This window comes from Balaenoptera acutorostrata, chromosome 20, assembly GCF_949987535.1.
Source record: "Balaenoptera acutorostrata chromosome 20, mBalAcu1.1, whole genome shotgun sequence".
Classification (NCBI taxonomy): domain Eukaryota; kingdom Metazoa; phylum Chordata; class Mammalia; order Artiodactyla; family Balaenopteridae; genus Balaenoptera; species Balaenoptera acutorostrata.
In genome coordinates this window covers 2,901,922-2,923,169 of record NC_080083.1, presented here as the reverse complement: position 1 = coordinate 2,923,169, position 21,248 = coordinate 2,901,922, and the positions used below count along the sequence as shown (strand labels likewise).

General features: G+C 39.1%; 1 protein-coding gene across 1 annotated transcript in view; it reads left to right on the top strand.

Moving 5' to 3' along the window:
- Positions 1-9,066: 9,066 nt before the first annotated feature.
- ZNF624 (zinc finger protein 624) overlaps positions 9,067-21,248 on the top strand; it is an 18,081-nt gene continuing 5,899 nt past the window's right edge. Inside the window, 5 exon segments of the mRNA XM_057536169.1 lie at positions 9,067-9,475; positions 9,624-9,712; positions 12,039-12,104; positions 15,701-15,827; positions 16,550-16,645. Of these exon segments, the coding sequence (XP_057392152.1) occupies positions 9,626-9,712; positions 12,039-12,104; positions 15,701-15,827; positions 16,550-16,645 (376 nt within the window). The 5' untranslated portion in view covers positions 9,067-9,475; positions 9,624-9,625.

Here is a 21,248-nt window from a genome sequence, read left to right as displayed (position 1 = left end):
TCAAAGATCTTTCATGCCCCCCAAAAGAAAAGGACAGATTTGGGTGAATTCTAGCTCCTTTATTCGTTTCTAAGTCCTTAGTTCCATCTCCTTTTACATTTAGAGCCACGGATGTGTAACTGCTCAGTTCCAGTTCCATTCCATCACCTGTGAGAGATGTAATTGGAAATGGGGGAGGGAAATCTGAGGTTTACCTGATTAGGGGGTGGTGGAGAGTTTGGCCACATCTATTCCCAGATATTCTAAAGTAGGAGGAATCCTAAGAAGGGATAGACACATGAGAGAAAGGAGGTGGTGTGTGATAATCCCCCTGCCCCACACAGTGAGATGAGAGAAAGATCTCCCAGACTTTCTCCATCACTTAACTAGATTGTAAAGTTAGCAAACCATTGCTTTTTAGTGATGTGTAAATTTGAACATCTGCAATCACTATGACCAAGCTATTTTATTTGTAGGTCTATACTTACCTAAAATGTCTATGCATATACACCAAAATAAACCATCAAGAATGTTCATAGTTGCTTTATTGCTAATAACCCCAAACTGGAAACAAACCAAATATCCATCAACAGCAAATTGATAAACGTGAGATAGTCATACAAAGAAAACACAGAGCAGCGAAAAGGAAAGAATCTCTCCATGAAACCACACAGATTAATGTCACGAATATAATGCTGAGCCAAAGAAGCCAGACACGGGATAATTCGTACTGTATGGTTCTAAATACACACATTTATAACACAGGTGTTGCTAACGTGTGGTGTTAAAAACTAGATGATCGTTAGCTTTGGCAGGATAGAATGGGTAGTGATTGGGGAGGTCGAGGAGAGGGGCCTCTGAGTTGCTAGTTTTATTCTATTTCATTGTCTTAAACTGTGTTGTAGTTACAAGGGTGTCTTTGCTTCGTGATAAATCATTGAGTCGTAGAGTTATGATTTCTGTGCTTATTGGTGTGTATGTTATAAATACTTCACTAATGCATTTGAATCCATTTTTGTAATAAGGACAAATAACATAAAGTATAATAAGACTTGGCAATCTTATTTTCATTTCATGAAAAATGGTCACCAGAAGGACTCCAAGCTTAAGTGTTGCAACTATAGAGCTTGTTTATATATACATATATAAATAAATATATATAAAATATATATAAATATATATATATTTAAAGATCCAGAACTGTTTGATTTAATGTCATTTGAGTGTAGAAAATCACAATTATACTTACAGCTTGCTAAATCTATAATCTTTTAGCTGAAAGTTAGCTGGTTAGCCACACCCATCAACGAAACTGCTTTCACAGAAGAATCCAACCTGTGACAATTGATAGGAACTTTAGAAGTCACTTTTTTTAATTTTTTAAAATTGAAGTATAGTTGATTTACAATGTTGTATTAATTTCTGCTGTACAGCCAAGTGACTCAGTTATACATATATATATTCTTTTTCATATTCTTTTCCATTATGGTTTATCACAGGATATTGAATATAGTTCCCGGTGCTGTACAGGAGCACCTTGTTGTTGATTCCTTCTTGATTGTCTATAAAACATGAGATTTCTTAGAACGCAGGCCATCAAACTCTCATTTCAGGTTTTTCCTTCATTACTGCCTGTCATCCTGGTATCTGAAAAGATTTCTATGTCTCAGTATTGCACAGAGGGAATAACATGACTGTCTTAGTCACCGCTGTGCCCATCAAGACCAGGCACATGATTCCCAGGATCCGGGCAATGACCCTTCCAGAGGTAATGGGAAATTTGCTATCAGCCAGAAAGCCATGGATCCTTTCCTGGGGAGCCCTGGCTACTGTCTCAAAAGAGACCTGCTCTGGGAACTGTGGGGGCTGAGTACACAGTCTCTGCGAAGCTGTTTCCACGTCTGATGCTTGAAACCCACAGGCAGTAAACAAGGGAAGATCACGAACAGGCTGGGAGCCTGTGAGCAGGAGCTGGAACTTCATAAGGACAGAATGAAACCTGTGTCTGTTCTTGCTGCCTCTGACCTTGTGACCAGGGTGTCCTGCAGAAGCCAGGACCCTACATCACAGAGCTAACACATACGTGTAACCCAGGAGTCAGAGAAACTGAGGGAAAAATCCAGGGGAAGGCAGAGCAACTGAAGGTCCAGCTGCTGCTTATCTGTCTTAAACTGGATTTTTGTGTGTGTGTTTATCCTGCTTGGCATTTTCTTAGCTTTTTGAATTTGCAGATTTATGTCTTTGCCAAATTTGGGGATACTTTTGAGTATTATGATATTCTGGATTTTTATTTGTGTTGTGTTTTAGCAGGCCTCCTCTGACACCACTCTGGTGGGCTAAGGAAGGTCACCACCACCTGGTTATTGTTTGGTGGGGATGGAAGTCTAAGGGACCCAGTCTCTATTAACAGCCCTGGGGAGAGGAATTTCTTGCTAGGCCACCCCCACTTGGCCATCACCCCCGACAGCACCTTGTCTTGAGGGGAGAGCCATGCTATTACCGCTTCCAAATGGTGCCACTGACATTGTGTGTGGGGAGGTTCAGTACAACCAAGTGTGAATGAAAGTCTCAGCTCCCCATCCCCTCTCTGACACCACCCCTGTAGGGACAGAGGGGCACCTCATTACAGTCAGGGTAGGATGGAAGCCTAGGTTCCCCACTCAGCCTTTGCTGATGGGCTTGAGGTGGGACCACAGTTTTTTTTCAATGGTGTTTGACTGGAGTGGAGTGGGGTTTTTTTCTCAAAAGTTTTCTGTTATGTTAGGCTTCCCTTTCTTGGTCTCTGGCTGGAAAGAGCAGGCTTTATTGGGGGCTTTAAAAAAATCTGCACCCATTGGCATTTTAGGTTGTCAACTTACCCAGGCCAGCATACAGAAGACAAAAAGAAAATCACTACTGTGTCTTTCCTCAGGTGGCAGCGTCCTTAGTGGGACTGTCTTCTGTCCAACTTTGAGTCTTATATTTGTTTTATAGACAATATTGAGGGTTTTTAGCTGTACTTAGTGGGAAGTATAGGGAGAAGTGTGTCTACCCCACCTCATCCCACTACTGGTTCACTGGTTCACCTTCATTTATGAAAAATATTTTGATGGGTATAAATTTCTGGGCTGACAGTTTTTTTCCCCAGTACTTTAAAGGTGTTGTTTCACTGTCTTCTGGCTTGCTTTTTTTGTATGTTTTTGCTTTTGTTTTCTCTAGTATGTACAGATCTTTGTTTCTCCAGCTGTTTTTTAAATCTTTTTTTTTTTTTTGAAGTATAGTTGATCTACAATGTTGTGTTAGTTTCTGGTGTACAGCCAAGTGATTCAGTTGTACATATATATACAGTCTTTTTCATATTCTTTTCCACTATGGTTTATTACAGGATATTGAATAGAGTTCCCTGTTCTATATGGTAGGTCCTTGTTGTTTATTTATTTTATATACAGTAGTTTGTACCTGCTAATCCCAAACTCCTAATTTATCTGTCCCCCACCCCCTTTCCTCTTTGGTAACCAGAAGTTTGTTTTCTATGTCTGTGAGTCTGTTTCTGTTTCATAAATATGTTCATTTATGTCATAGTTTAGATTCCCCAAATAAGTGATATATCCTCCAGCTGTCTTTTAAGGTTTTCCTTTATTACTGGTATGTAGCAATTTGAATATGATGTGCCTTTGTGTGGTTTTCTTCATGTCTTTTCTTTGAATTTCACTGAGCTCCTTGGATCTATGGGTTTGTAATTTTCATCAAATTTTGAAAATATTTAGCCATTATTTCTTCAAATATTTTCTTACTCCCTCACTCTCTCTTCTCCTTCTGGGATTCTAATTACACTTAGACTACTAGACTACGTACGTCGTCTTGTTCCATAGCTCACTGCTGCTCGGTTCTTTCTCCATCTTTTTTCTCCCTGTGTTTCATTTTCGGCAGTTTCTATTTCTATGTCTTTGCATTCACTAATCTTTTCCCTTGCAGTGTCTAATCTGCTCTTAGTCCTATCCCGTATGTTTTCCATTTCATATACCGTACTTGTTACCTCCAGGAGTTGGATTTCCCGCCTGCATATCTCCTGTGATAGTTCAAGGGTCACAGGGTTAGGTCATACTTTCCCCAAAGGTACCCATTGGCTCTGAGATCTCAAGAGCCCAGTGTTGCACTATGTTCAGTGTCACTGAGCTCTTTATCTCCCTGCAGATCTCCATGTGGAGGGGCTCACAATCAAAGCAGCAGAGAATCCAAGGCACACAGAATGAGAAAGGATTAGAGGGAATTCCCTGGTGGTCCAGTTAGGACTCGGTGCTTTCACTGCCGTGGGCCTGGGTTTCAATCCCTGGTCGGGGAACTAAGATCCCGAAGGAGGGAGGGAGGGAGGGAAGGAAGGAAGGAAGGAAGGAAGGAAGGAAGGAAGGAAGGAAGGAAGGAAGGAAGGAAGGAGGGAGGGAGGAAGGATTAGAGAGGAAATTGTCTCACCATTAAGGGAAGCTGCTCTAGAAGCCTTGAGGATTCTGTGTGACCCAATGTGGAGAAGATGGCCTTTAGTCATTAAAACCATGGAATTGAGGCAAAGAAAAACGTGCATTAAAAATAATAATAATGCTAATATTTAATTTATTATTATTTTTTTTATTAGTATGAGCCAAGGAAAGAAGCTCAAAGACCCAGAAATTACAGTGAAGGCATTACGATTTTTCTGTCAAGAAGTTGAATGAGAGGCAGAAGCCTGGACACGCAACTCCCCCCGACCCCAGCCTCTGGGGCTTTAATTAGTTGCAGGAGATTCTCTGTTCTCTCAATGGCTTTATTTCTTTAGTCACACGGAAGTGTTGCATGGCAAGGGCTGTGTCATTCTTCTTTGTGTCGCTAGTGCTAGTGCTTGACACAGAGTCGTGGCCTCTCAACCTGACAGAACTTTTTAGGTCCACGAACTGTCAGTGACACCAATTCAAGCACCCACGCACAGAGGGGACGAAAGAGCAGAGTGGCGGCGCGGAGGATTCTGGACGCCGTGGTCCCCGCCGGCTGCGCAGGCGCGCTGCCGTCCGCGGCCACCCGGCCGCCGGCGCCATTGCTGGAAGCGTTCCCGCACTGCTCTGCGAGCGCCCTGTCCTCAGGAGGCCGCCAGGTACTCGTCGACCCGGGCGCCCGGCTGGGGCCCCGCCGCCCCTCCCTCGGCGTTCGGCGCTTGGCGCTCGGCTCCCGGCGGCGTCCGGGGCGGGGCCGCTCCCGGCGGAGCCCCAGCCCCCGAGCTGACCCGCCCACCCCAGAGGCGCCTGGGGCCGACCTCCCTCAGAAGGCTGCGGCCTGGCAGCGCTGCGTCGGGGGGCCGGGCAGGGTGGGCGCGCCACTGGACCTTCCCCTCTTCCCGGGGCCGCGCCTGCACTGAGGGAGTAGGGGGACCCAATGGGCCAAGAAGGGCGGTGCGGGAAGCAGGCGGGCTGGAGGAGGGAGAACCTCCATCCTGGGCTCTGCACCCGAGCGGAGGGACTGGAGTTCGATAGCGGCGCTCTGACTGGTGCCCCCCTCTCCTGCCTTTGGGAAATGGAGGCAGCCTTTCCTGCCGGCTCAGCTTCCAAATATGCAACACGGTTTGGGGAGTTTGGGGGTTTTTTAAGTTTTTTGGGCTGAGCCGCGCGGCTTGCAGGACCTCAGGTCCCCGACCAGGGAATCCAACCCCGGCCAGGGCAGTGAAAGCTCCCAGTCCGAACCACTGGACCGCCAGGGAATTCCCGCAACACAGTAATGTTAACTCTAGTCACCGTGCTGTGCATTATAGCCCCAGGACTGGGTTATTTTATACCTGAAAGTTTGTACCTTTTGACCACCTTCACCCATTTTCCCACCGCCTCCCAACCACCAGTCTGTCTCTATGAGTCTCGGGTGTTTTGTTTTGTTTTGTTTTTAGGTTCCACATATGAGTGAGATTGCACGTTATTTCTGTGACTTGCTTCACTTTCTGTGACTTGCTTCATCTAGCTTAATGCCCTCAAGGTCCACCCATGTTGTCACCAACGGCAGGATTTCCTCCTTTTTTGTGGCTAAGCCACTGTGGGCACGTGCCGCTTTTTGTTTATGCATTCGTGCATCAGTGGACACTTAGGTGGCTTCCACGTTTTGGCTGTTGTAAATGATGCTGCAGTAACAGGGGGTGCAGATACCTTTGGGAGTTAGTGTTTTCTTTTCCTTCGGATAAATGCCCAGAAGTGGAATTGCTGGAAAATATGGTGGTTATATTTTTAATTTTTGGAGTAATCTCCATACTGTTTTCCATAATGGCTGCACCAGTTTACATTCCCACCAGTGGTGCAAAGTGTTCCCTTTGCTCCATGTTTTTGCCAACACTTGTTATGTCTTGTCTTTTTGATAATAGCCATACTGACAGATGTGAGGTGGTATCTCATTGTGGTTTTGATTTGCATTTCCCTGATGATTAGTGATGTTAAGCACCTGTTCATGTACCTGTTAGCCATCTGTATGTCCTCTTTGGAAAAATATCTATTCATCCCTGCCCATTTTTTACATCAGATTGTTTGCTTTTTTGCTGTTGAGTTGTATGAGTTCTTTTTATGTTTTGGGTATTAACCCCTTATCAGATATATGAGTTGCAAATATTTTCTCCTGTTCCATAGGTTGCCTTTTCATTTTCTGGACTTCCCTTTGCTGAGCAGAAGCTTTAGTTTGATGTAGTCCCACTTGTTTATTTTTGCTTTTGGTGCCTGAGAAGTCATCGCCAAGATCGATGTCAGGGAGTTTACTGCCTATGTTTTCTTCTAGGAGTTTTATGGTTTCAGACCTTATATTCAATTATTTAATCCATTTGGAGTTAATCTTCGTGTATGGTGTAAGTTAGGGGTCCAGTTTCATTCTTTTGCAGGTCGCTGTCCAGTTTCCCCAACACCATTTATTGAAGAGACTGTTCTTTCCCCATTGTATATTCTTGGCTCCTTTGTTGTAAATTAATTGTAAATTTTTGTGTGGGTTTATTTCTGTACTGTATTCTGTTCCATTGATCTGTGTCTTCTTTTTCCAATACCATACTGTTTTGATTCCTGTAGCTTTGTGATATAGTTTGAAATCACGAAGCATGACGCCTCCAGCCTTGTTCTTATTTCTCAGGATTGCTTTGACAATTTGGGGTCTTTTGTGGTTCTATACAAATTTTAGAATTATTTGTTCTACTTCTGTGAAAAATGCCTTGCGAATTTTGATGGATACTGGATCGAATCTGTAGATTGCTTTGAGTAGTATGGACATTTTAACAACATTAGTTCTTCAAATCTATGAGCATGGAATATCTTTCCACTTAATGTCTTTTAAGTTTTAAGTGTATACCAGCCAATCACTTCCGTGGTTAAATTTATTCCTAGGTATTTTATTCTTTTTTTAAGCAATTGTAAATGAGATTGATTTCTTAATTTCTCTCTGTGATAGTTCATTATTCGTGTATAGAAGCACAACAGATTTTGCATACTGATTTTATATCCTCCAACTTTACTGCATTTGTTCACTAATTCCTACAGTTTTGGGCAGGATCTGTTATGGGGTTCTATATATAAAATCATGTCATCTGCAAATAGTGACAATTTTAATTCTTCCTTTCTGATTTGGTTGCATTTTATTTCTTTTTCTTGCCTAATTGCTCTGTCTAGAACTTCCAATAATATGTGGGCTTCCCATAACATACATTATGTTGAGGTACATATCCTCTGTACCCACTTTGTTGAGAGTTTTTATCATAAATGATGTTGAATTTTGTCAAATGCTTTTTCTACCCCTGTTGAGAGGATCATATGATTCTTATCCTGCATGGTGTTAATGTGGTATGTCACATTTGTTGATTTGCAGATGTTGAACCATCCTTGCATCCCTGAAATAGATCCCACTTGATCATGGTACATGATCCTTTTAATGCATTGTTGAATTCAGTTTGCTAATATTTTTTGAGGATTTTTGTGTCAGTGTTCATCAAGGATATTGGCCTAATTTTCTTTTCTTATAGTACCCTTGCTTGGTTTTGGTATCAGGGTAATGCTGGTTTCATAAAATGAGTTTGGAAGTGTTCTCTTCTATTTTTTGGAAGAGTTTGAGCAGGACTGGTATTTTTTAAACATTTGGTAGAATTCACCAGTAAAGCCATATGGTCCTGGACTTTTGTTCATTGGGAGAGTTTTGATTACTGATTCAGTCCCCTTACTAGTGATCAGTCTGTTAGGTTTTCTATTTCTTCATGATTCAGTCTTGGTAGGTTGTCTGTTTCTAGGAATTTATCCATTTCTTCTAGGTTGTCCAATTTATTGGAATGATCTATTTTAGATCAGTGTGTCTTAAACTTCAATGTGTGCATATGAATCACCTAGAGATCTTAACAAAAGGCTGATTCTGATTCAGTAGTTTCTGGAGTTGGGCCTGAGGTCTTGCATGTGTCACAAGCTCTCTGGTGGTGTTGATGCTGCTGGTCTTTATACTTTTGAGCACAAAGCTCTTGGATGTGGATTCTTTTTTTCTTTTTTTCCCCACTGGGCCGGATGTGGATTCTTAATGGAGGCAAATTGTACATATAAGGCAGGGACAGATTCAGCATAATTCAGCCTAGAGTCCTTTGGGCCCCAAAAGCTCTACTGGGTAGTGAGAATGTCAAACTGCCTAAGAAACTCTTATTAAAGAGTAGAATTTCACAAGATTTGGAAAGCTCATTTCTCACTGTGCCACTGCCCTTTTATATGCCTTGCAGCATCATTCTGCAACCATGCACTTGTTAAGAGAATGTTTACTAATCTCAGGCTCTTCTTGTTTTCAAACCAAACTCAGCATCAGCAAGGCCATATCTTTAACCAAAGACAGAAGGCAGAATCAATGCCCGGGGTATCTGAACAAGATCTCTGCTACCCTGTTTCTCCACAATGTAAAGCCTTTATTAGGCGTATAACTATTTTCAGTATAAAAGAACTACTGCTCAGTGCTTTGTGCACTGGATTCCGCTTTCTCTTATATCATTATTGTTATCCCTACTTCCTTTCTATTTGGGTTTGCCTGATATAGAAAGGATAGATAAAGATCTATTTGAATGTGAGATTGAGAGAGGCATGTACAAGACTTCTAATATCTTTTAAGTTTGGAGTTATGGTGTTCTCTTTACATGAAGCAGAAGCCTGTGGAAGTTTTAACGAGTGGACTCTTCCGAGGAAGGACGGGAAGAAAGAGATTACTGGATTATTCCACTGTTAGAGGAGGCGGTGGTTGTGGCAAGGGAAGATGGAATTGTTTTCTTTCCCAGCAAGTTGAGGTAGTGAGGCAGGCGTGGCCTGTAGCTAGACTGATCTGGGATCCTACACAACTTGGGTAAAATATCAGTAGCCTAGTTTTTCTAAGCCTTAGTTTCCTCATCGGTAGAACGGGAGTGTAGTTTCCATTGGGTGACGTGACGGTCAAGTGATAAAGTAGTTTCAAAGCTCCTTGTACAATGTCTGATCTGCCAGCTGTAACTACATTTCGTGGTATTAAAATCTCAAGCTCTACACTGGTAAGAATCATATTTCCTCGCCGATCGCGCAGGTTAATCTTGTGTTCTTTAGCAAGGTCATACTTATTTGTAATGTCAAGGATTCAACTTGGTAAGTCTGAGATTTCCAAGGCAGGATTGGTTTTCATGGCTTATTTCTGTTTCTTAGATATGTCTTTGCAGGACTCCACTCTTTCCAGAGAGGGGAGCCCAGAGGAAGAGATTATGGCTGCTGTGGTTTTTTCAGTTGGACCTCTGGTAAGTTGGGGTTTCCTCTGCTTCTGACCTGTTGTCCTGCTTTGAGAGCACGACTACTTTTCCTGAAGTTGTGTGACTTTACCTCACCCACACTCCCTTTGGTAACTGAATCAAGTTGTTTGATCCATGAAAATTGGGTTCATCATAGTAAAGCTTGTAATCTATAGGAAGATTCACTATGCATATTGAAACAAGTATCAAGACACGTAATCTTGCAAAAAAAAATCTGTGCTATCTTTAGATATGATAGGCAGTCTGGAAAATTTACTTATGATGTTAACTTTGTATTGTTCCCAGGAAATTTCAGTTATTTATGGGGTAGTAGAATGGAATATTTTCCAATTGGAAAATTTTGTTTAGGAAATTTTGAACAAAACAATACATGTGCATACATACACACACCCTTAATTCATAGGGACCATTCCCCTTGTGCCCACTCTTAGTGTTCTCCTCTTTTCTACCCATTAAGAAGTGATCAAGCTTAATAGATGACATGGAGAGAAAGAAGATGTTTAAGACACAGTGCTTGGCTGTAGGGAGCTTACAGTCTCACTGAGGTAAGGCATACAAAAGAAATAGTTACATAATTTATTTAGGTGAATGATAGTTACTGAGCAGTATGATAAAGCTGATGAGTGCTTTTGTAAGGAAAGAAATGGGATATTAGTATGGGCTGAATCAGTCTTGGAAAGCTCATGAGGATGGTTAGATTTAAGCTGGTACCCAATTACAAGTGGGATTTAAGTTGTTGTAAATTATTTGTGAGGGTACTTCAGGTGAGAAGGCAAGGCTCTGAGGCAGAGAACAGTGAGTGAGCCAGTGATTCAAGATGGAAATTTGTGAAAGATAGGACTGGAATTTAGATAATTAAGCTGAATCTTTTCATGTTTCCCTGAAGACATTTAAGTGTATATATGTATGTGTGTGTGTTTGGATGTGTTTGAGGTGGGTATTAATGTGATTAAAGCTGTGTTTTAGAAGTGACTTTTTGAAATAGATTCAGAAGAAAGGTGGTACCAACAAATATAATTTGTTACAGAAATGATCCATAATAACTTGTAGTAGTGATCTTTTATTTTTTGTAGCAAGAATATAAAACATGTAAATAGTTCTTAAGACATACCCTTGAAAAGATAAATGAAAACCAAAATGTTTCACTTTATCAGTAGATCTAAAGTATTTGTCTAGTATAGGCCGGATCAAACACATATCTAATTATCAGAGGTTGAGGTTCACATCATCCTTAATTTTCTGGAAGCTGAATATTTGTACTTTTTTTTAAAATTAATATATTTATTTTTGGCTGCGTCGGGTCTTTGTTGCTGCGCATGGGCTTTCTCTAGTTGCAGCGAGTGGGGGCTACTCTTCGTTGCGGTGCGCGGGCTTCTCATTGCGGTGGCTTCTCTTATTGCGGAGCACCGGCTCTAAGCCCGCGGTCTTCAGTAGTTGTGGCTCGCAGGCTCAGTAGTTGTGGCTCACGGGCTCTAGAGCTCAGGCTCAGTAGTTGTGGCGCACCGGCTTAGTTGCTCCGCGGCGTGTGGGATCTTCCCGGACCAGGGCTCAAACCCGTGTTCCCTGCATTGGCAGGCGGATTCTTAACCACTGTGCCACCAAGGAAGTCTGCTGAATATTTGTAATTTTTAAGATAAGAACTTGAAAGGGAAGAACTAAGATAACATTTTTCTCAGTGAAATTTAATAGTTCTGTTACCCATAACTTTTTTAAATGGCACAAAAATCTAAAATCAGTAAGTACTACTAGAAGGTATAGTAAAATTTCATTTCATTTATGAAATCAGGTCTTTATAGGCATATAGTGTCTAAGATTTGGAAGAAAGCAATGTTGTGAGAGGTCCCTGAAATATTCTCTGAAAGAGTACTGAGACAGGGCCCCCCCAACCCCCAGACGTGATCTTTCAGTTGTAGAAAACAGATGGTGTTAGTAGGTTTTGAATGTTATTCTTGAGCAAGATAGATTATTTCTGAGAAACAGATTTCATCCTCATAGGAAAAAGGAGAATTATGTAGCATCTAAGACCCTTTATTATAAGTTTATTTTTGTTTTGATAGGTTATTTGTTAAAAGTCTCCTTTAAAAATTATGCATTTGTATCTTTCTCAGTCTTGTGTGTGTCATTGTCTCAAACGAGGTGAAAGAAGATTATGATTGGATGTTGCTATGGGACCTTAATTTCATCCCTGAATAAAACAGTAGAAGAGGTGATCTCATATACACCTCATCCACAGTGGACTGGTGGTGCTTGCTGAGGCTGTGTTGTAGGTAATAGGCAGCCTGTCACTGAGTGATCTTATCCTGTATCCCCTTAGAGTCCTGAAGTTCCCCAGCCAAATGAAGATCTTCACCTTCAGGCAGAAGAACAAGAATTGGTAAAGGTAATACTTGGCATTGTATCTAAGGGGAATGAAGAGACGGCACCTCTTTTACTGCCCTAATTCTTAATATTCCAGCACATTGCAAGTTCACCATAAGAACTATTTTGCTCGATAGGTGTGGTAACCCCAGGGCTGGTAGCATCATTTTGACAGATTTTATTTCTCTCAGTGGTAGCAGCCCTAATTTGACAGATGGTCACATTATAATTCCTAATGATAAAGTATCCTGTATCACATACTTCACTTCTTGCTTGCAGAGCCTCAAGGTAGCCAGAGGTGAGAGCTGAGGGCCTTCTTAGATTTTTCCTGGGGCTTAGCTCCAGATGGGAAAAGAAAACTAACGAAGTAAGTTCATTATAATTTGAGTTAATGTGTGAAGTGATTAACAATATTAACAGTTTATGAACTGTCATTATCTCTCACATTAGCCATGTTTTATTATTAGCAGAATTATATAAACCATGCTTCACAAACTTTGAGGTCCTAATAAATAGAAAGATTTAAACAATTTGATAAGCATACATATCTGTATGGCAGAAAAACACTCCAGAGGAAATCAGTTTCTTCCGATACAGAGCAGACCTTAGCCAAATACAGTCTAACTTGAGACCTTTGCCTGATTAGTCAGCTAAGTAGGGTTCTTAATTTACCAGATCATAGAGTATAGTGCTTATGAGTTTGAATTTTGGAACCAAACTGCCTGGATTTGAATCGAGAGTTTATGTCGTCTGTGAACTTGGGCAAGGCACCTAACCTCTCCATGCCTCACTTTCCTTATCTGTAAATAGCACCTTCCTTATTGTGAGGATTCAATCATTACATTAAAAGCCTTCATATCAGTACCTGACAAATAATATGAACCATACTTACACAAAAGTAGAGAGAGTAGTTTGATGAATCCCATTGAACCTTCAACAGTTAACACCCATGGCAATCATATTTCATCTGTAATACTACCCTCCCTCACTGGTTATTTTGAAGCAAATCCAAGACATTATATAATCTCATGTATAAATATTTCATTATATATCTATAACAGATTTTTTTTGTTTTAATACCATAATTACAGCTAAAAAATGAACAGTAAGCCTTAATATTATCACATATTAATTTGGTATTTGTTTCCCCAGTTGAGTCATATTAGCTGATATTGTCTCTTAGGTCACTTTTAATCTAAAGGTTTCCCCGTCCCTCCTTTTTTCCCTTTGTAATCATTTACTGAAGAAACCAAGTCATTTGTATTTTAGAGCTGTGATGTCCAATGCAGGAGCCACTAGCCACATGTGGCTGTTGAGTACTTGAAATGTGACTAGTTCAAGTTGAGATGTACTGTTAACTTAAAATACACATCATATTTCAAAGACTTAATACAAAAAATAATGGTAAATTATCTCATTAATAATTTTTGCATTGATTGCATGTTGAAATTATATTTTGTACATATTAGACTAACTAAAATATATTATTAAAACTAATTTCACCTGTTTCTTTTTATTTTTAATGTGACTACTAGAAAATTTAAAATTCCATTTGTGACTTGCATTATATTTCTGTTGGACAGCATTGATTTAGAATTTCACACAATATGGATTTTATTTATTGCATCCCCATGGGGTTTTTTTTAACATGCACTTCTGTCTCCTGTATTTCCTTTATATTGTTAGTTAAATCTAGAGGCTTGATCAGATTCAGATTTTGATTTTTAAAAAATTTTTTGGGGCTTCCCTGGTGGCGCAGTGGTTGAGAATCTGCCTGCCAATGCAGGGGACACGGGTTCGAGCCCTGGTCTGGGAAGATCCCACATGCCGCGGAGCAACTGGGCCCGTGAGCCACAACTACTGAGCCTGAGCGTCTGGAGCCTCTGCTCCGCAACAAGAGAGGCCGCGATAGTGAGAGGCCCGTGCACCGCGATGAAGAGTGGCCCCCACTCGCCGCAACTGGAGAAAGCCCTCGCACAGAAACGAAGACCCAACACAGCCAAAAATAAAAAAAATAATAAATAAATAATAAATAAAAAATTAAAAAAAAAAAAAATTTTTGGCATTGGTATTTCATATTTCTGGTATCTACTACCAGAAGCTACATAATGCCTAGTTGAAGCCTCTTTGGTGTGTTAGCAGCCACTGATAATCCTTTAATTCATTAGAGGTAGCGAAATTATGATATTCTAATTTTTTCATTCCATGTTCACGTATTAGCTGGAGTACTTCCATAAAGAGAAACCTCCCCTCATCAACCATCTGATTACATTTTATAACTGTGCAAACTATATGTATTTTGCATAGGAAAAGAAGGGCAAAGGGTTAATTCTTTCTCTTTATTTACCAGTTTCCAGGCATTCTCCAAAGATGATCAATGAGTATCCTTAGAGTTTTATAGTGAAATCATAATTTTAAATGTATTAGATATTTTTGAAGCCCACTACAGTTATTGTTCTTATGGATGTTCACATTGTCCCATCTTTGGCCAGTGAGAGCCTCTTGAAGTTGTCTCGCAAGTCTCAGACGTGATCCTAGTACTAGTGTTTGATAGTTTCCGTGCTTTTTATTTTGACAGAAAGTTCCAAGCCCTGGTTTCTTGTAGCGGAAAGTAATCTGTAGGGGCCACAGTCTAGACTGCATAATGGTACCTTTCTGGTTATTGTTTCTAGACCTATTGAATGGACGAAGATAGGAAGTATGTGGCCTGTTTTCCTTAAAATACTTCATGAGTTTATACCGCTATTTCCGATGCAATTTTGGATTGTACATAATCTCATTGTACATAATCTCATTGATATTACATTTATATCTTCTTTCTCCCATGTCAAATTTATTAGCTCTCAATGATATCAATACTAATTTGCTTTATCCAACACTACACACGCAACAGTTACAAAATAACATTTCCATCACTGCCACCAACAATAATGATTATTTACTGAAAATGTGTTGTTTAGTTTCTTGCAGTTCTTTTTCTCCTCAGGATATATCTCACAAGAGATATACAGAAAAATTACTGTGTTTTAAAGGTACTCAAAATAGTTCCTCTCTAATGAATGTGTATGCTACCAGCTGGTTTCATTTTACTTTTAATATTTAGAAATTGCTTTTTTTATTTAGTTTTTCTTTTATAATAATATATTTACATGGTTCAAAAGTCAAATCTAAAAAACAAGAAATATTCAAGGGAATCTAGCTTCTATTCCAGTCCTCTTCACTCTGTTTCCCCCTTCCTCCAATAGGTAACCAACCATTAAAACAATTTTATGGCTCATTCTTTGATTTTTTTTACAAGCATATATACATATATTTTATATCCTGACCAGAGAAGCTCCCCAAAGTCCCATGATTTCTTATTTTTCTTTCTCGGATAAATAGCTTATAATATTCTATATCTACAATCTGAATGATAAACTGTGTCTTTTATTAAGCCATATTTTATAGAATAGAACTGAAAAAGAGTTGATATTATACATAAGGCAGGATTTTGAGGGAGAAAAGATGATTTGGCTGGAAACTACTCGTTTTCTAGTTTTCTTCCCCAGTTTTGTGTGTATTAATCTGCCTAATAGGTCTAACTGTGCAGTCCCTGAGTGATCTCTGTATTTATTTTAGGAATCAATGACATTTAAAGATGTGGCTATAGACTTCACATTGGAAGAGTGGAGGTTGATGGACCCTACACAGAGGAAACTGCACAAGGATGTGATGCTAGAGAATTATAGGAATCTTGTCTCCTTGGGTAAGGGTAACCTCCAGGTATATGTATCTGCCCATTGGACCAGGTTTACTGAAGATACAGACCCTCTAAAGTACTTAACTGAATTTTGGGTTAGAATTTAAGCATTAAAATCTCATAATCTTAGTGGCATATTGTTGGGAGTTATGCCGTCTCTTGCTCTTAACTCAGTGGTTCGCCCATTGTAGAGTAAGAAATACATATTTCATTGGAATCTTGGAGATTATTGACAGTCCCTCTGATTTAGGACTGTTTTTTCTAGTCACTTGCATAAGACTTATCAGTGCCTCTGGAAAGAAAGGAACAAATATGTCTATTTTCTTTCTAAACCGAGATTATCCCCAAATCTGGGATCATTGTGTTGAGCTTCTTTGAGGTACCTTTGTAATTCTCTACAACACTGCTGTACAGTAGAGTGTTCTCCTGTGATGGGAATGTTTTGTATTTGTGCTTTCCAGTGTGGCAGGGTCTACACTGTGGCTGTTGAGAATTTGAAATCTGGCTAGTCCAACTGAAGAACTGAATTTTAAATTTTATACAATTTTAACTAATTTAAATTCAGAATTAAATATCCGTAGGTGGCTATTGTCAGCTGCATTGGACAGTGCACCTCTAGAACTTCTTGTAGTAACCACTCTGCACAGAAGATCAGGAGCTGAGACTGAATTTGGCCCTAGTTCTTGCTCACAGGCACAATCAAATCCTATTCATTTTTCTCTGAACAGGGCTTGCAGTTTCCAAACCAGACATGATATCTCATTTGGAGGATGGAAAAGGACCATGGGCGGTAGTGAGAGAAACTTCAAAAACCCCCTATTCAGGTGAGTTAATAAGAACCAGGAGGATGGGATTTCTTTAAATTCAGTAGGTCATGGATGGAGCAGAACATCTGAAATATTTTGGGGGTATCTTTGCTCAAAGCTATCTTGAAGGAAAAGATTCTCCCCCTCTCTTCCTCTCTCCCTACACCTCCCTACCTCCCTCCTGCCTTCCCTCCCTCTCTCCCTCTGTTTCCCTGTCCTTTTCCCTCTCCCGCCATCTCTGCCCTCTACTTCTAGTTCCCATCACATCCTACTTTACTTTCTTGGGAACATGATTTTCATAATTGTTCCTTCATTCAAACATGCATAAAATATCCCTTTCAGTTCTGTCCTCTCCATTTAACCTTACACTTTTCTCATTTGTTTTACCATTATTTGATATCCCTTCCTTCATTAACTTTCCTGAAAGTGCTTTCTTAAGGATCATCACTGATTTCTTTTAAGCTAAACCCATTGACTAATTATTTAACTTTCTTCACCTGCATGCCTGCTGAAACTTGAGGAACCCTCCTACTGTCCTCCAGAATCTTAACTAATTGAGAATACAAGCAGTAAATCAGTTGAGAATCAAAATACAGTATTTATCTATTTAACCAATATCTATTAATATTAAACAATCAGTATTTAATACTTATCTGTATACTGTGAACTGAGTTAAGTACTATGTCTACAGCAGTAAGATGGACCAGATCCCTTCTCTCATGAAGATTAAATTTTGAGAAATAGATAATTGACAAGTAAATAAACAAAAGCAAGCTAAATAATGGTTGTAATAAGTTAGCCATGAGGATACGAAAGAGTAACTTGGATGGGGATGAGGGTGCCTCCTTCAGATAGTGTGGTCGGGGAAGGCTTCTGAGGAGGTGACATTTAAGGTGAAACTTGAAGAGTCAGAAGAAGCCAGCCAGAAGGCAAGAGAAGAAGAGCATTCCAGACAGCAGAACGTAATGTACTGAGTTCTAGAAATCTGAGGAAGCTGCCTGACTGAAGCATAAGGAGAGGGAGACTGGTACAGAATAAGATAGAGAGTCAGACAGGAGACTGCCTATTCAGGGCTCTGTGGACCATGTTAAGGAGAGTGGATTTTAATCAAAGTGAGTGTGAAGGCACTGAAAGGTTTTAATCAAGGATCTTTGGGAAATAACCCTGTTGATGGAAATTGAACTTAAGGGCATAAAGCAGGTAATCAGTAAAGAGGTAGTTAAAATAGTCTAGGCAGGGATGTCCCTGGTGGCGCAGTGGTTAAGAATCCACCTGCCAATGCAGGGGACACGGGTTCAAGCCCTGGTCCGGGAAGATCCCACATGCCGTGGAGCAATTAAGCCTGTGAGCCACAACTACTGAGCCCATGTGCCACAACTACTGAAGCCTGCTCGCCTAGAGCCCATGCTCCGCAACAAGAGGAGCCACACGATGAGAAACCTGTGCACCGCAATGAAGAGTAGCCCCCACTCGCCACAACTAGAGAAAGCCCGTGCCACAACAAAGACCCAACGCAGCCAAAAAAAATTTTTTTAATTAAAAAAATTAAAAAATAGTCTAGGCAAGAGACTATAGTAACTTTGATTAGGGTGATGGTGGAGATGGAAAGGAATAATGGATTCTAGATCATTTGCATATTTATTTTATTGTGATGCCATCCATAACTTGTACATGTGTTACATACATTATTTTTATATCTCAAATATTATATATGTATTTTTAGAGAGTGAGTGAAAGGTAGACATTAGAGATAGTTTCGATGACTCTCTAGAGAAAGCCCCCCTCCATATGAAGAGGGAAGGAGAAATGGGGCAGTGGCTGGAAGAAAGAAGGAATAAAAAAAGAAAACTTTTATTTTTGAGATGGAAACTTTTCTGACGTGCTTAAGTGCTGGTAGGAATGATGTTCCAGTGGAGAGGGAGAAATTGATGTTGTAAGACAAAGGTAGGGTCACTGAAGAACTAAAGTGTCTGAGAAAGTGAAAGGGGATAAAATCACGAATGGAAAAGGAGAGATTTACCCTTGATAGGCAGGGAGGACACCTCTTCTGCAATAACACTAGGCAGGATGGAGAAGATGGGAGCAGATATAGGTCAACTGGTGGTGAGAAGATTGAGGCATCCTATGATGATAGCTTCTTTATTCTCAGTAAAATATAAAGAGAACCATCAGCTTACAGTGAGGACAAGAAAGAGTTGTGAGGGACTTCCCTGGTGGCACAGTGGATAAGACTCTACACTCCCAATGCAGAGGGCCCGGGTTCTATCCCTAGTCAGGGAACTAGAGCCCACATGCATGCCGCAACTAAGACCCGGTGCAACCAAATAAATAAGTAAATAAATATTTTAAAAAGAAAAAGAAAAAAAAGTTGTGAGAGAGAGAAAGTTAGAAATTTCATGGAATTCACCAGGGAAACCATGTTGGCCTAAAGCTTTTATTGAGAAAGGTGTTTAATTACAGCTTCTATTACTTTTGTAGTTGTAGGACTATTCATATTTTCTATTTCTTTTTGTTTCAGTTTAATAAGTTGTGTTTGTCTAGGAATTGATCTACTTAATATAAAATTTAAATTTGGGGGCATACCATCCTCTCTTTATCTTTTAAATGACTATATGGATCCGAAGGGATGTCTCCTTTTTCATTCCTGACACTAAATTTTTTGTCTTCTCTCTTTTATCTTAATCAGTCTTGCTAGGATTTATCAATCTTATTTGGCTTTTAAAAAATAATTTTTAATCCTTGCTACTGTGTATTTGATTTCTGTTTCATTACTTTCTTCTCTTTCATTGTTTTTACCTTCTTAGGGTTTAACTTGCTGGTCTTTTCTAACTTCTTGAGTTGGATACTTATTGAATTTAGCCGTTCTTTTTTGCTAATATATTTAAGGCTATCAAGACTACCATACTTTTTTTATGTAACACCTTCATAATTATTGAGTTCAAAGTATTTGATCATTTCCAGTGTGATGTCTTTGGCCCTCAGGTTATTTGGAGGTATTTTCTTTAATTTTGTACTATGTGGGGATTTTCTAATAATCTTGTTGTTTTAAGTTCTACTGTGGTCAGAAAACATTCTCTGTATGATTTCAGTCTTTGCAGGTTTCTTGAAATTTGCTTTGCCACCTGGCCAATTTTTGTAAATATTCTGTGTGCACTTGGAAAGATGTGTAGTATATAGGTACTGAGTGCTGTTCTAGATATGTCAAGTTTGTTAATTATGTTGCTGAAGTCTGTCTTCTTGCTGATTGTCAGCTTATTCTATCAGTTACTGAGAAATATTTTTTTTAAGTCTCCCACTGTGAGTATAGATCTGTCTGTGTCTTAGTTCTCTAATTTTTGCATTATGTATTTTGAAGCTGTGTTCTTAGGTGAAAACAAAGTTAGAATTGTTATATCTTTCTGGTAAATTGGATCTTTTATCATTATGAAGTGTCTTCTTTATCTTTGTTAATTGTTTTTGCCTTAAAGTCTATTTTGCCTGATACTAATATTACTATAGCATCATTCTTTTTATTGTATATATGATATATCTTTTTTTATCTGCTTACTGTCATCTTTTATGTATCTTTGTATTTTATTTCTCTTATAATTGCATTTTGTTAATTTTTGTTTTAACTAATCCGACAGTCTGTATCTTCTGGCGTTTTTAATCCATTTGTACATAATACAATTATATAATGTTTAAATCTACCCTCTAACTGTGAGAGTATCTTGCCTTTTCTATATTCTTTTTCTTCCCATTCATGCCTTCCTTTTGATTTATCATCTTTTATTTTTCTATTCCCCTTGTAATCAGTTGGTAATTTTAAATTTTTAAGTTATTTGTTTAGTGGTTACAGATTTTTCCAAACAATACAAGAATCTTGAACAGCTTATTCAGTTTAACCTCAATTATACATTGTTGAAGTTATGTATTTTAATTCTATATGTGTCAAATCTCATATTATTATTACTTTGTATGCAGTCAATATTCATTCAGATTTACCGATGTTTACCTTCTCTCTCTTCATTTTTTTCTTCATTTCTGAACTTTTACCTAGGATTATTTTTCTTCTACTTAAAGAATGCCCTTTAATATTCTCCTTTATTCAGATCTGCTGGTGTTATATTCTCTCCATTTTTCTTTTTGCCTAAAAAAAAATTCCTGTCACCTTAATTGAATTGGACATTTAAATGAGCTGGGTTTTAGTCCTTGGGTTCTAGAGTTTTCTTTTTTGGTGACCCTGAATTCAAATCTTTGTCTAGCCCTGTGAATCCATTGAAAGTTCTACTTACCTTGAGTTTTAAAGTCATAAAGCCATTTTACTAACCACAGAAGATTTTGATTCAATTTTTAAAAAACATTTAGATATGATTACCTGGAAATAAATTAGAAATTTATAAGAAGTTTAAAAGTGTTTTAAAAAGTAAAATATTAAGTTCGCATATACAAACAAATTGTAAGACCACCACCCCCCAGTATAATTGTTTAAGAAATTTTTGAAACTGTCAGAAATGTTCTTAAGACCCATAAAAAGGTTGCAAAACTACCCTTGATAATAGTAATTATCACTATTTGTAATATTCACAACTATATTAATTTTGACTAGCTTGTTCAACCTACTTTCTGAAAAATCAAAGTG